General features: G+C 43.9%; 1 protein-coding gene across 5 annotated transcripts in view; it reads right to left on the reverse strand.

The window, feature by feature from the left end:
* The window catches only part of VWA3A (von Willebrand factor A domain containing 3A), a 71,205-nt gene that overhangs the window by 16,849 nt on the left and 38,054 nt on the right, over window positions 1-16,302 (reverse strand). For 4 of the 5 annotated variants that reach the window (XM_043560318.1, XM_043560320.1, XM_043560317.1 and 1 more), the window contains exons 13-21: window positions 15,721-15,846; window positions 12,855-12,990; window positions 12,643-12,746; window positions 11,010-11,090; window positions 10,499-10,593; window positions 8,941-9,060; window positions 3,387-3,461; window positions 3,097-3,241; window positions 2,166-2,361 (exon numbers count right to left, since the gene is read on the reverse strand). In XM_043560318.1, coding sequence (XP_043416253.1) covers window positions 2,166-2,361; window positions 3,097-3,241; window positions 3,387-3,461; window positions 8,941-9,060; window positions 10,499-10,593; window positions 11,010-11,090; window positions 12,643-12,746; window positions 12,855-12,990; window positions 15,721-15,846 — 1,078 coding nt within the window. The remainder of the gene's footprint in view (window positions 1-2,165; window positions 2,362-3,096; window positions 3,242-3,386; window positions 3,462-8,940; window positions 9,061-10,498; window positions 10,594-11,009; window positions 11,091-12,642; window positions 12,747-12,854; window positions 12,991-15,720; window positions 15,847-16,302) is intronic. The other variant, XM_043560321.1, reaches the window with a different exon arrangement.

Here is a 16,302-nt window from a genome sequence, read left to right on the forward strand (position 1 = left end):
CACCTAATCCATTATCTGTATTATCGCTTTTGTTACTTAAAAGCATATATATGTATATATGTAATTGAGACATATATTATTGACATAATGTATCACAATATGACATGATATTAGGTTCATGTGTACAACAAATCATTTTGTTATATACATGAATATTTATATATATTGTGAAATGATCATCATAATGTCTATCTAACATACTTAAAAGTATATTTTAAAAAAGAAAACTATGGGCATCTGGGTGGTTCAGTCGGTTAAGTGTCCAACTCTTGATTTTGGCTCAGGTCATGGTCTCACATTTCATGAGATCAAGCCCCATGTCAGGCTCTGCATTGACAGCACAAAGCCTGTTTGGGATTCTCTCTCTCTCTTTCTGCCCCTCCCCCGCTTGAGCTCGCTGGCTCGCTCTCTCTTTCTCAAAAATGAATAAATAAGACTTTAAAAAAAAAGAAAAAAGAAAATTTATGTCACTTTAGAAAAGTGAAAGTTAGCACTTTTTTTTTAAAGTGTTTATTTTTGAGAGAGAGAGAGAGAGGGAGAGAGAGAGAGAGGGACAGAGCGTGAGTGGGGGAGGGGCAGAGAAAGAGGGAGACACAGAACCCGAAGCAGGCTCCAGGCTCCGAGCTGTCAGCACAGAGCGTGATGCAGGGCTTGAACCCACGCACTGTGAGATCATGACCTGAGCCGAAGTCGGACTCTCAACCGACTGAGCCACCCAGGTGCCCCTGCACTTTTTTTTTTTAACCTAATTTATTTATTCATTTTTCACTAGGCTCTAGGCCCAATGTGGGGTTTCAGCTCATGCTATGGATATCAAGAGTTGCTGACTGACCCAGGCAGGCATCCTAGACAGTGAGTACTTTTTTTTTTTAAGTTTATTTAATTATTTTGAGAGAGAGAGAGGTAGGCACGAGTGGGGAAGGGGCAGAGAGAGAGGGAGAGGGAGAGGGAGAATCCCAAGCAGGCTTCATGCTGTCAGCACAGAGCTGGCTTGATCCCACAAATACTGAGATAATGGCCTGAGCTGCAATCAAGAGTTGGACTCTCAACTGACTGAGCCACCCAGGCACCCCAAGAATTTCTTTTTTTGTGATAGTTGCAGGGGATCAGAATATGCATGCCATCCCAAAATATGCCAGTTTGGCATAGGATTATTTTGAGCTGAAGACAGTTGAGAAACAGTCAAAACGTTCTCTACCCTCCTCCCACCTCCATTTGCCTAAGAGCAGGATGTAAATTTCCATTTTAGGGTGTCTCCCTCTGCCTTGCCAGGAAGAGGAGGAAAAGCACCGGAAACAACAAACAACCCTGGTTGTTACTAAAACAACCCTGACCTTATGTTAGTCGCCTCCTTCTGTTTGCCTTCCCACAGTCTACCGCCCCTAACCCCCTTTCCTTTGTCTTGTCATTTCTTTTTTTTTTTTTTTAATTTTTTTTAATCTTTATTTATCTTTGAGAGAGAGAGACAGAGAGAGACAGAGAGAAAGAGAGACAGAGCGTGAGCAGGGGAGGAACAGAGAGAGAAGGAGACACTGAATCCAAAGCAGGCTCCAGGCTCTGAGCTGTCAGCACCAAGCCCGATGCGGGGCTTAAACCCACGAACTGCGAGATCATGACCTGAGCTGAAGTCAGACGCTCAACCGATTCAGCCACCCAGGCGCCCCTGTCTTGTCATTTCTTTACAAATGCCTTGTCCTTGGTTAAGACCCTATATTGGCCTTAACATATTTTTAAGTCAGGGCACCTGGCTGTGTCAGTAGGAAGATTGTGCGACTCTTGATTTCAGGGTCATGAGTTCAATCCCCACACTGGGCGTGGAGCTTACTTAAAAATAAATCACTGAATAAGTAAGTAAATAAAATATTTTTAAGTAGGCTTGCTTTTTTTTCCTTTTCCTCTAAAAAATTGTGATAAAATATGCTTACCATAAAATTTACCATTTTAACCATGTTTTAAGGGTACAGTTCAGTGGCATTAAGTATGTTCATATTATCTTGCAATCCTCACCACCATCCATCCCTAGAATAGGAATTCTGCTTTTTCAAACGTGATTTTCACACGCCCTTTTTCTGGAACATATCTATGGCACAGGGAGCTATGTTGGTACTGAGACAACTTTCTGGAAGGAAAGAGGTACAGGGGCCTGCCAACACTCGTTCATGCACCTGTGTCTCCAAACCAGTGGAAACGTCCGGCCGTGGCCTGGGTGATCTCCCGGTAGGCAGCGGCTGTGTCGGTGCGGCTGGCATAGCGGGCAGGGGGCATGATGTCCATCTGGGGCTCGCCCACGTAGAAGAGACATATGTTCAGCTGGAGATCGCAGCCCCCACAGGCCTCAGCCATGTAGGCGCTGAGCATGGGCTGTGAAGGGAGAGAGGGCAGGAAGGCCCCACAGCTGAGGGCTCCTGTCGCGACTGGTTTCAGGTCAGTTGAGCCCAATCCTCCTTCTTCAGGGCCTGTTGTGTGCCTGGTCTAGTACTAGACACTGAGGACAGAAGGATAACTGAGCTTGGGCCACAATTTCTCTGTCTTAATAGGTAAGGCCAGGGGGGTGGACCTGAGAGCCTGGCCATGCCGAGTGTGGTCTAGGGACCAGAAGCATGGATGTCTCCCGGGAGCTCGACAGGAAGGCAGACTCTCAGGTCCCAGGCTAGGCCTTCGGGAACAAGGTCTGCATTTTCACAACATCCCCGGGTGACTTTTCTGCACATTAAAATGTACTTTGTGTGTGGGGGGGGGGGCCTGGGAGGCTCAGTCGGTTATGCGTCTGACTCTTGGTTTCAGCCCAGGTCATGATCTCACGGTTTGTGGAGTCTGCTTGGGATTCTCTCTCTCCCTCTCTCTCTCTGCCCCTTCCCTGCTCTCTCTCTCTCTCTCAAAATATAAATAAACTTAAAATGTTTAAAATAATAAACTCTAAAAAGTAAAATAAATAAATAAAAAATAAATAAACTTAAAAAAAATTAAAAATAATAAATAAATAAATACATAAATAAAATCTCGTTTGGAAAATCATGCTGGGGAAACCCATTGCTAGGCGTCCACCTAGGGGAAGATGTGGGGTCAGAAAGGATGCCCAGGACGAGGCCTACCCACCACGTCCTGGTCAGGGATGCCACCCGTGAAGAGGTAGATGCCCTGAGATTGGTGACCGTCTTTGTCCTTGAAATCCACTTCCACAGCCTTCCGCAGGGCGCTGAGGACGTTCCTGCTGCCGTGACACTGCAGAGTCAGGGCCCAACTAGGAGGCAAGGAGGGCCTTGCTGAGGGAGGCTGGCTGTGAGGCCCCAGAGGGAGGTCAGGGATTCTGGTGGAGAGGGGGACAGAGAAAACAGAACCGCAGAGGCCGCCCTGAGACACAGCAGGTGCCTCTGACAGTCACCTACCGCCAGGCACTCTGCAAGTTTTCGTGGTTCACGGCAACCATCTCTGGCCTCCAGCTTTCTATTGTGCTTCCAAACCTTGGCAGGGAAGGAAAGAGGGTGTGTTCTTAAGCAGGAGATCTGGCCACTCTACACCCCAGGTCTTTGGGCTCCCAGGTCTTTTTGGGGAGCAAAATTCTGACTACACCGAAAAATGCTAGGATGTCCCTGGCCTGGGCCAGCCGCAAGATTTCCTTGCTGGTCCTGACGTGTCACAGTACGTTCCCGGTATGAGCAGAGCTGAGGGGCTCTCAGTGGAGACACAGAGCCAGGACCAGCTATGGCCAGGGTTCCTTTCTGACACCAGCTCCCTTCTCTGGGTGAACTCCCCACCCCCAAAGGAGAGAGTCATTTCCCCTTTTTTAAATCCCCCTAGCACTGATTCAGCCCCATAACTCATTTTTTTCACTCTGTCTGCATGATAGTTTTTAATTAAGAAAAAAAAAATGCATCATCTCATTTTCCCATGAGGCAGAATTTAAATCCTTGAGAAGAGGACTGGTTGCCTTTCTCAAAGGCAATCCCTTTTCTAGCTCAAGATTAAGTCTTCTACCTGATCTTCTGAGACCTGCCCACAGATGTCTCCCTCCCCCTCAAACTCCTTCCTCCTCTCTATTCCACTCTTCCCCCTTGTCTCTGTGAATGTTCAAGCCTATTCTTTTTTTTTTTTTAAGTTTATTTCTTTATTTTGAGAGAGAGAGAGAATCCCAGGCAGGCTCTGCACTGTCAGCACAGAACCTGATGCAGGGCTGGAACCCACGAACCATGAGATCATGACCTGAGCTGAAACCACGAATCAGACACACTTAACCAACTGAGCCACCCAGCCACCCCAAGCCTGTCCATTCTCAAAAATAACTTCTTCTTTCTACCAGGGACTCTCTATTAGCTACTTCTCTTTTGTATGTATGGACGAGCTCCCTGGAAAAACAATGTCCCAGCATCTCCTTACTCCTCAACCCACTGCAGTCAAGCTTCTGGTAGGTTCTCTGGCAAATATTAACAATGACCTTGGTCATGATCTCACCATCCTGAGATGGAGCACTTCCTCTTCAGCACGCCGACAGTGCAGAGCCTGCTTCAGATTCTCTCTCTCAAATTCTGTCTCACACACACCGCCCCTTGCACACTTTCTCTTTCTCTCTCTCTCTCTCTCTCTCAAAATAAACAAATAAAACTTAAAATAAAACCAATGACCTTCTTCCCCCTCATAAAAATATGTATGGTAGTTGGTAATAAATCCTCTATTACAACTGGATAAAAATTTTAACAACATCCAGAGAGTGAAAATTTGCCCAATTTTATTCCTCAGAAAAAAATTGTTAACTTTTTACTCTATATTCTTTCAGATTAAAAAAAAAAAAGCACAGGTGTGCCTGGCTGGTTCAGTCTGTAGAGCATGCGACTCTTGATCTCAGTTGTAAGTTCGAGCCCCATGATGGGTGTAGAGATTACTTATAAATAAATAAAATCTTTAAACTAAATTTAAAAAATAAATGTAAAACTTGTCAAATCACTGAGTTGTACCCCTGAAACTAACTAACATTGTGTGGCAACTATACTTTAAAAAAAAAAACCACAGAAGAGGTAAATATATATTTACAGAAATGGAATTATACAGTACATACTATTTGTAATCTACCTGTTCCCTTTCGTTGGGACTTACGGAGGACATTTTTCTAAATGCACACATGTAACTCTCCCTCATTCTTTTGAATAGTTGCACTGTCAGGATTGTTTTACCAATTTTTCCAAGGGTCATGCAGTTTGTTTCCAGGTTTATCCGTGTTAGACTCTGTACTGAACAACCCAGCATGGTTATCTCTGTACACTTGGCTTTGTATTCCCTTCAGATAATATATAAAGGTTTAACTGAAGGAATGAAGAATATATACTTAAAAATTTAATACAAGGGCTATACCAAATTACACTTCTACTGACAGTTTCCAAGAGTTCCCTTCTTACCGCATCATCACCAGCACTGGGCACTGTTATTATTTTAAACCTTTTAAATATTCAGTTGCCAAACTGAATTCCAAAATCCTCTATCTCATTTTTTGTTACCAGTGAGCTTTACTGTCAAATTCAGTAGATTCCTTCATTCTTCCCCTTCTTGCTTTTCTTCTGCAGATCACACTCTGTTTCTTTCTGAGACCTCGCTTCTCAATACTGCTCTCTCCTCGTTTTCCTCCTACCTCTCTGCTGCTCCTCTCCTGTGTTTCTCTGGTGCTTCCCTCCAAATGTCAGTGCCTCATCAGTTCTGTCTTTGGTTGTCCTCTCTCACCTTCACATCTCCACAGGTGCAATTCATGCACTTCCGTGTGTGGAACCACATAACCAGAATACTGATGGCTTGCAGACCTGTGCTTCCTGGCTAGAACTCCTCAATGGAACCCCTCCAAGGACATCTCCTCTTGGAAACCTCCAACTCTACATGGTTAAAACTATCTTCTACTTCCAAGATCTGCTCCATCTGGGCTATCCTCTCTTCACTGTTCTCTCACCCCCTATAGCCACATGGTAACGACGCTTTGCGGATTCTAACTCTGCAATGGCTCTCACATGCATCCCTTCCTCCATCACCATGGCCAACAGTTCAAGCCTACTCCACACTAGTGCAGACCGCTGGAGCGGTCCAAATGGCCTCCATCCCTTTAATGCGTCCTTCGCACTGTGACTTGAGCATTCAAGATCCGCTCATCTTATGACCTTGCTTAAAATCCTTTAATGCCTATATGTCCTGTAGTATAAAAGCTCCTGAGCACATCCTTTATGTATAAATTCTCCATCACCTGTTTTATTCTGTCATGCACAGTCTCTCTTTCTCACCCTGTAACCTACTGAACTCCCTGATGGCCTCCCAAGTTTCCATAGTCTCTGTTCCAACACAATATACAACGTTCCACAGTTCCAACACCTGTATGCCTCATGTTGTTCCCTTTGCCAAAAATGCCTTTCCTCCCCACTGCCCCCATCATTCACATGTGCTAGGTAAACACCTGCTCACTTGGTAAGACTTGGCAAAAGGGTCACTTCCTCTGTGAATATTTTCTGACCTAACTCTGCTCAGGCAGGATGGTCTGGTCCTGCCTTCTACCTATTTCTGTAGAAAACAGTTAATAACACTTATTTCTTAACATGCCTGTCTCCCTCTACTAGACCCCAAGTTCCTTGAGAACAGGTATTATGTGTATGCACTTCTGTATCCCCAATGCTGAGTGTAGTGATTGGCACAGAGCAGGCTTTCAATAAAAGTTTGTTGAATGAATGGATGGATAAATTAATGAAAACATTGCCTAATATGTATCTCTAAGAATTTTTTCTGTAACATTTATTAGAAAAAGATTAGGCTCTGGTACAGAATAATATATAATATTAACCGCTGTCTTAATTGATTTAGAATACTCTCTATTTGAGAGGCACCTGGATGGCTCAGTCAGTTAAGCATCCGATCTTGGCTCAGGTCATGATCTTACAGTTCCTGAGTTTGAGCCCCGCATCAGGCTCTTCACTGACAGCTTGGTGCCCGGAGCCTGCTTTGGATTCTCTCTCTCTCTCTCTCTCTCTCTCTCTCTCTCTTTCTCTCTCTCCCCTTCCCTGTTCACGCTCTCTCTCTCTCAAATTTAATAAACATTAAAAAAAATACTCCCTATTTGATATGAAGTGATACAAAAATGTATAGTTCAAGTGGGTTCCTTTTCTTTGTCCCCTAATTAGTGAAAAAGGTATGCCATTAAAATAAATATATAAAACTATATATATATTTGAATTATAAATTTTTTTTTCAACGTTTATTTATTTTTGGGACAGAGAGAGACAGAGCATGAACAGGCAAGGGGCAGAGAGAGAGGGAGACACAGAATCGGAAACAGGCTCCAGGCTCTGAGCCATCAGCCCAGAGCCCGACGCGGGGCTCGAACCCACGGACTGCGAGATCGTGACCTGGCTGAAGTCGGACGCTTAACCGACTGCGCCACCCAGGCGCCCCTATTTGAATTATATATAGCTATATATATAAATTAGATATGACTATATATAATACATAATTTAAATATATGTATATGTAGTTATAATTTAAATTATATATATAACTATACATACATATAGTTAATTTATATAACTATATATTTAACTGCATATAATTTAAGTTATATATAGTTACATATAATTTTCTTTAAGATTTTATTTTTAAGTAATCTCTACATTCAATGTGAGGTTCAAACCCACAACCCCAAGATCAAGAGTTGTATGCTCCACTGACTGAATCAGCCAGGCACCCCAGTTGTATATAATTTTTAAAATATATATGGGGGCACCTGGGTTGCTCAGTCGGTTGAGCATCTGACTTTGGCTCAGGTCATGATTTCACAGTTTATGAGTTTGAACCCTGAGCTGGGCTCTGGGCCAACAGCTCAGAGCCTGGAGCCTGCTTCGGTTTCTGTGTCTTCCTCTCTCTCTGCCCCTCCTTTGCTCATGCTCTGTCTCTCAAAATTGAACAAATGTTAAAAAAAAAAAATGTTTTTCGGGGCGCCTGGGTGGCTCAGTAGGTTGAGCGCCTGGCTTTGGCTCAGGTCATGATCTCACAGCTCTGTGGGTTCGAGCCCCACATCGGGCTCTGTGCTGATGGCTCAGAGCCTGGAGCCTGCTTCGGATTCTGTTTCTCCCTCTCTCTGCCCCTAACCCACTTGCATTCAGTCTCTGTCTCTCTCAAAAATAAATAAACATTAAAAAAACTTAAAAAAAATTTTTTTAAATGTATATTTTAAGGGCACCTGCGTGGCTTAGTAGGTTAAAGCATCTGACTCTTGATCTTGGCTCAGGTCGTGGCCCTGAGGTCATGGTTCGTGAGATCGAATCCTGCATTGAGCTCTGTGCTGACAGCATGGAGTCTGTTTGGAATTCTCCCTCTCTCCTTCTCTCTGTCTCTCTGCCCCTCCCCTGCTTACTCTTTCTCTCTCTTAAAATAAATAAATGTTTAAAAATATGTCTATTTTATATATAATATTGATATTTTAAAGTATATATCAAATTATTTATATATATCATTTAAATATATAGAATTATATATTATATAGTTACACATAATTTAAACATATATAGTTATATATATAAGTGTATATAATTAACATTTGGGATTGGAATCCTAAACGTTTGGCATATTAGGTCTTGTTAGACATGTCCAAGACTGGGGCATGCCCGGGGCCCTTCTTTTTCTCTTTCATGTTTATCAGCTCAGGATCCAAATGGGGCAATGGGCTGAGTTACTTTATCTTGGCTGATCAAGCTGTGTGTTTTGGGGCCACTTACACCTTCGCCCCAGTGGGACTGTCCTGCAACCATTTAATTATTCAGTACCGTAAACAAGATGATTCAAATCAGATAAGCTGATGGCCATCCTAGGATGCTGGGTGCTGGTAACATCTGTCATCCAGCCACCTGCCGGGAACCTCAGCCCAGCAGTGGCACAGAGCACCCGCGCCCCCTGCCCCCAGCCCCCCACCGGGACCCAGGAGCCTACGCGATGAGGTTGAAGCAGTCCTTGTTGGACAACTGCTCCTCCAGCAGAAGCCGCAGGGAGTGCTGGATATGAATAATGTACATGGAATTGGTCACAGAGATATCCAGCAGTATAACCACCCTAAAGAGAAACACAAGCTTTAAGAAGAGAACCGAATCTCTCAGATAATGTTTATTTTGTTCCATTTTACTATTTAAAGTTTTTTCCAGGGGAATTCTACATGCCAAACTTACAGCTGGCCAAAATCTTTTCCATGGTGTGAGGTCAATAGGAGTGGGTTTACAACAGTAGACTAAGGGGATCGTGGAAGCTTCTCTCCCAGGGGCTCCCATCATGGAGTAAAGTCACATCAGGGTGGAGATGGTTTAAGGGGCGGGGGATGCCTGGAAAGCAGGCATTTCCCTGTTTTAAAGCCCTAGCATTCATTATTCTAGATTGGGGTCTCTGTAGGGGAAACAGAAACAAGGTAAGCAAATTAGATGGGGAATTAGGTGTATCTGAGCCTCTGGGGAAATAAATGCATCTTTTTGTGACCTTTCTCTGTTTTAAGATCCTTAGCCCCATCTGGTCTTCTTTCACGACCTCAAATCAATTCCCAACTCCACCCTCTACTCTCATTTTGAGACAGCAATTATGGATAGCAGAAGCAAATCCTCTGGATTGAGAGTCAGAGTTCCACTTCCTGTGTGACTTAGGCAAGTCACAAAACCTCTCTGATCCTTCATATATTTAACTAGGAACTATTTATAAGACTTCTCATAGGTTAGTTTTGAGAATTAAATGATTGAATAATATAGTACTTTGTAAGTGGGAATGCATCCAATAAGGTATGAAACGGTAAGGATGGCTATCATGGTTGCCAACTGTTTCTCCCTATGCAGAATCTATTACCTCCTGTCACAACAGCATCTTGATTTTCCTTTGGAAAACTCCTCTGCCTCTTTCAGGCCATTTGAATTGGGTGAAACAGAACCACCCTAAGCTTGAAGGGTGGGCATTTGACTTTTGGCAATTAGAACATCATACCTCCCAGGCCAGAGTTGAATAGCCCATCGATGGACCCCTACTCCAAGCCTGGGAGTGCTAAACTGGTAGAAAGCAAGTCAGGAGTTTCAGGTGGCTATCCTGCTACCTGGATGGGTAAAGCCTGTCTGAAAACAAAGCCAAAAGGGAAGGAAGTAGAGCCGAGAGACAGAGAAAGATTCCTGACACACGTGAACCCCTGGATGGAGCCATACCTGAAGACAGCAATCAAATCTATTTTAGAATTTTCAGTTACCTTAACCAGACTTCCCTGTTTTGCTTAAGCCAATTTGCATTTAGTTTCTGTGGCTTTTTAACTGAAAGAATCCTAAGTAAACACAACGATGATACACAATTATTGATATTGATGATGGTAGTGATAACTTTTTCCTCCAAGGATTCTGCTGAGTGATTGTTGATCCTTATCTAAGTGGTGGTTTCTGATGCTACCAACAGGGAATTCATGAGCTGGATGAGTGTGTATGTCACACACCAGACTCACAAAGGACAAGAACACTACTTTGAGGGAAGGTACCTTTTTTCACAGACGGTGCCCCAGATTCTTCTGCTGGCCAAGGAGAGCCACTCGATCCGCCTCTCATACATCCGCATAGCTCTGCTGAGCTGTTTCTGTAAACCCACAGGCCACAGAGTGAGTGACAGATCAAAGGATGGCTGGTTAAAGGGTCTGTGTGGGGAAGGTTGGCTTCTGGGAATGAGGTGTCAAGGTCATGGGTATCCAGGCAGTATAAACATTCCACTAAATCATTGATGAGTCTGCCACAAGACCAGGAAGTTCAAATATTTCATTGCCTCAGATGGGAGAGGAAGTAGATCTTGCCCCAAAAGATTAGAGACTTTTGTTTGACAGGTTCCTCCCTGGGAAACAAGTGTAGAAAGCTCCAGCAGTGCCTGGAGGCAGAGAACAGTTTCTGTTTATAAGAGGGAGTTCAGCCAATGGTTTTGGGTCTCCACATTCCATGGTGCCTTCCTCACATTCTCTCTTCTCATACCACATATTCTGACCTATTGGACCCATTACTAACCTGGTACTCATAGAGGAAGGGCGGGTCCACATGAACATTCTTCACTGTCCCGTCATGCCATTCAAATTGTACCATTGCCTTCTGCATTCAGGTGTTGCCAGGATGGGCAGCAGGTGAACAGAGCACATGTGGGGAATGACTGTAAGTTTAATTTGGGTGCTGGGCTCTCCAAATCAGATGCATAAGAGGGAAGTGGGCTTTGAGCACATCTGGGGGTGGGTTATGCCTCCCTAGTCATTGCCATGCCTGGAGCTGGTGACAGAAGTCCTTCAGGACAGTGGTCCCTGAATGCACCATGCCTGACAGCTAGCCAGGCTCCCTTCTGGGGAGGCTCTTACAAACAGCAGGGTCTTGATTACAAGATATGGCTGGAAGTTTTGTAATAGGATAGTTGGAGACCTTGAAACATACTGGCCATGGGCTCATAGGCTTAGAAACCCAGATAGACCTTCATGGACCCTTCGAAAATCTAATTTTTTGTCCTCTGCCAAGTTGTCTAATTTTTCATCCTCTGCCAAGATATCCATCCACCCGGTCATTCATTAATCCATTGCTACAATTATCTATCCCACTTCCCTCTCATTCTTCCATCTTTTCAGTGATGTTTCCCTTTACCTATTATTCCGTCCTTCCATTTCTCCATCCTTTCATTGTACTTTAATCCTTTCACCTTTTTTAATTCTGTCATTCATCCTTCTACTTTTCCCCTTCCATACTTCCATATGGAAGTTTACATTTCCATCCATCCATCCATCCACCCATCACCCATCCATCCATTCATCCAACCAACCAACCAACCAACCAACCAACCAAACATCCATCCATCATTTTATCTATTCATTCATCATCACCATTTCTTTCTATCCATCCATTCATTCTTCTTTTATTTCTTTTTTCTATCCTTCCTTCCACCCAGTTAGCCATCTGGGAAATATTCATTGACTGCTTAGTTGTACTAGATAATGGGGATACAGGGTTGGAGAACAGAGTTTGTTCTCTTGGTTAATGTTTTTTTTTATTATTTATTTTTGAGAGAGAGAAAGAGAGCACAAGTGGGGGAGGGGCAGAGAGAGAGGGAGACACAGAATCTGAAGCAGGCTCCAGGCTCTGAGCTGTCAGCACAGAGCCCAATGTGGGGCTCGAACTCATGAGATCATGACCTGAGCTGAAGTCAGACTCTCAGCTGAATGAGCCACCCAGGCACCTCAAGAGTTTGTTCTTTTAAAGGCTCATATGCCATTGGGGGTTTAGACACATAACAAGTACACGTATTAACACATCATAAGAGCTGGAGCAGAAGCTGTACCAGGTACAGTGAGGATACAAGGAAAGTGAGTGTGTTCTGAGTGCACAGAGGAAAACCTTCAAGGAGGAGGTAACTATAGTACCTGACTTGCTCCCTCTTATCCCATCTCCCAAGTCCATTTTTCAAATCTTTGCAAAATAGCAGTTGGGATAGATCTGATGAGAGTTCTACAGTCCTGGGTGGAAAGCTTACAACCTACTCCAGACCTTTAGACCCCTACTCCCTGTGATCTGACTTATTACTCTTATTTCTTGAACATTTAAGAAGGGAAATGTCACAAAAGCGCCCCCCTGCAGAAGACTGGAGAGAACTCTGACTCTGAGTTACCTCATAGATAGATGAAGATACTGTTTTCTGGAGAATAGGCACAAATTCCTCCACGGGAGAGAATGCATTGGGTGCCAGAACCTGATAAAGGCTTAGTTTTCTGGCTGTAAAAATAAATAGTGGGGTGTGAGATACAACCCTTGGAGCCCCAGAGGATTCATGACTTTAGCTAGTCACATGAGTCCTGGGTTCTGCCCTCATTGGGGACTTACCTTTTAGGCCATTGATCTTTAGCCATTCTGCAGAAGTCTTCTCCAAGTTTGGGAACTCAATTGTGAGGGGACCCTCATGCTTTGGGGGTTTAGGCAAGAGACCTGTGAGTGGCCCTTTTGCAATCTCTGTGGAAATCTAAATTAAATTTAAAAGCCCTCATTACAAAATCACATTTTAGAGCTTGGAATCCCTAGTCTCCCCGACCCACCCCATTCCCCTAAGTGGAGCATCTGAAAATATTACCTGGAAAATTAAGGCAATTCTGCCTTCCCCTCCCACCATCCCCACCCCCTTCTCTGGAGATTGCTAGAATTTCCAGAGTAAGAAGATGTCCCCAGCAATTTGCTTTCTCTTTGATTTGTCCATCCTCTTGGCCCCTTCCCCACCCTTACCATCAAGATCGGCACCTTGGACTTCAAGATGACAGATGGCCCTTCTGTGGGCTCCTAACACAAGGCTTTGAAGAAGTAAAAAGTAACTCCTACACCAGATAATTTCAGGAGCCCTGATCTAGCCTAGCTTCCCCTTACCCACATTTACAAACTGAAAACCTGAGGTTCTGAGATATTAAGTCATAACTCATGTATAAATAAGACACAGAACAGCAATTCCCAAACTTTGGACACTTGAGCACTGCCTTCATGAATTTTGCTGTATCTGAGTACCACTGTCCTGTTTAGAATTTTTTAAAAAAATTTATTTTAAAGTAATCTCTACACCTAATGTGGGGCTCAAACTCACAACCCCGAGATCAAGAGTGGCAAGCTCCATTGACTGAGGTAGCCAGGTGCCTCTAGAATTTTTAAAATTTTTTTTTTCTTTCTCAACGTTTTTATTTATTTTTGGGACAGAGAGAGACAGAGCATGAACGGGGGAGGGGCAGAGAGAGAGGGTGACACAGACTCGGAAACAGGCTCCAGGCTCTGAGCCATCAGCCCAGAGCCTGACGCGGGGCTCGAACTCACGGACCGTGAGATCGTGACCTGGCTGAAGTCGGACGCTTAACCGACTGCGCCACCAGGCGCCCGTAGAATTTTTTAAAAAATAAATCAACCATGGGGGCACCTGGGTGGCTTAGTCAGTAGAGCATGTGACTCTTGATGTTGGAGTTGTGAGTTGGAGCCCTACACTGGGTGGAGAGATTATTTTAAATTTATTTATTTATTTGCTTGTTTGTTTGTTTGTTTGTTTGTTTTAATGAGCGTGAACAGGGGAGGGGCAGAGAGATGAAGACACAGAATCAGAAGCAGGCTCCAGGCTCCGAGCTGTTAGCACAGAGCCCGACGCAGGGCTCGAACCCACAAACTGTGAGATCATGACCTGAGCCCAAGTCGGATGCTTAACCGACTGAGCCACCCAGGAGCCCCTAGAGATTATTTTTAAAAACTAACTCTTTTGGGTGCCTGAGTGGCTCAGTTGGTTAAGTGTCTGACTTCGGCTCAGGTTATGATCTCACAGTTCTGTGATGGTTCTGTGGGTTCAAACCCTGCATCTGCTGTCAGTGCAGAGCCCACTTTGGATCCTCTGTCTCTCTCTCTCTCTCTCTCTGCCCCTCCCCAGCTCACACATGTCCATGCTCTCTCTCTCTCTCTCTCTCTCAAAAATAAAATAAACATTAAAAAATCTTTTTAAAGAAGGAAATAAATCAAATATGTAATATTAAAGCCTTTAAATTATTAATTGGATTTCCTTTAAAAAATTAATTCCCTTTTTGTACCTAAATAATTTTAGAAAGAAGATGTATTACAACAATAATGAGCTTGTTTTAAATACATATTAGAAAAATTAAACCATGTACCTTGCAAACCATAAGTAATGCATGTATTGCATTTTGGGAAACTCCTGGAAAGGTTGTGGTGTCAGACAGACCTGGGTTTAATTCAAACTTGATCTGTCTCTAATCTCTCGGGTCTGAGGCAAATTATTTAGCCTTGTAAGTTCAGTTTCCTCATCAGTAAAATGGGGACAATAATACATCTGCAGCAGACTGTTGTTTTTAAAATAAGATAAGACATTTAAAGAGTTAAGCATGCTGCCTATCTTAGAATGGGCACTCTGTAGAGAGTTATTCTAATTATAATACAAACAGCTGTTATGATTTATAGAGACTAAATAGAAAAGCTGGAGCTAAAATGTAAGGTTCCAGTTTCTAGGTGCTGTGTTTCTTCCATTGTGTCCAACCAGGCCAAGATGTCTTCTATGACACAGCCACATGTTCATTTGGTGAAGCGATAAATGCATTCTCCGTGCCTTCTGTTCACAGTTAAGTTTCTGCACAGTCTAAACAGCTCATTGCTTTTTTTTTTTTAAGTTTTATTTATTTAAGTAATCTCTACACCCAACATGGGGCCCGATCTCATAACCCTGAGATCAAGAGTCGCACGCTCCTCTGACTGAGGCAGCCAGGCGCCCCTCAGCAGCTCATACCTTTTATGGTGCTGCGTCCATGAGCTGGCTGCGTTACTTTACTGATGTTACATTAGTGAAGTCACCAGGCAGGGACGTTTGCCCTGAATGAAGTGCTGGGTGCCAAAGACTGTCTTCAAGATGGCCCACTCAGTGTGGCTGAGGTTTCTGTCCTTCTCCAAATTGGGGTGAAGGGAGAGGACAGTGATAGATGGGAAGGGTGGCAGGGGCCTGCTGGCCTTTCTCTGAAATCAATTTTTCAGCTAGAAAATCCATCAGGATCCTTCCAGCACAGTGGAAGGCCCACCCGGCTCAGGGGTGTCATGTACAGCAGAGGGCACGGCTTTGCCTTGTTTTTCTTTAGCACATGGGGGCCTTGGCAGCCATGCCCTCAAGGAGACGGGTGAGAAAGGAGAATGGAGTGAGGCCAGTTCCAAAATCTTCACCTACACCACCTACCTCCTTCATCATGCCTGTTAGCTCCTCATTGGGGGTCCTGTTGTGCAAGGCTTGGATGTGGCTCAGGAGGCTCTGGGCCTTCTGGATTTCTGCCAGGAGCTGGTCCATGTCCCAACTGGTATAGACCTGGGGGTAGCAGGAGTAATCAGCCATTAGAGGTCATTTGGCTACTAGCAATGGCCAAGGCAGGTCAAGCAGCCATGTAATTTCCCAAAGCTAAGTGTCAGATTGTTTAAACCAGACGTTATCAAGTAGGGTCCATTGGGGTGCCTGGATGGCTCAGTCAGTTAAGGGTCTGACTTCAGCTTAGGTCATAATCTTGTGGTTCATGAATTCAAGCCCTCTAATGGGCTCTGTACCACCAGTGCAGTGCTTGGGATTCTCTCTCTCTTCCTCTCTCTCTCTGCCCCTTCCCCACTTGTGTGCTCTCTCTCTCTAAAAATAAGTATATAAACTTTAAAAAATAAGATAAAATAGGGTCCATGTGTTAGATACAGCCTGCAAATGTGTTGTATTCCATTTCTATGGTATTGTTCTGCAGCATTTTAATTTTATTTTTTAATTTTTTTAATGTTTATTTTT

This window comes from Prionailurus bengalensis, chromosome E3 (genome assembly GCF_016509475.1).
Source record: "Prionailurus bengalensis isolate Pbe53 chromosome E3, Fcat_Pben_1.1_paternal_pri, whole genome shotgun sequence".
NCBI classification, from domain to species: Eukaryota; Metazoa; Chordata; class Mammalia; order Carnivora; family Felidae; genus Prionailurus; species Prionailurus bengalensis.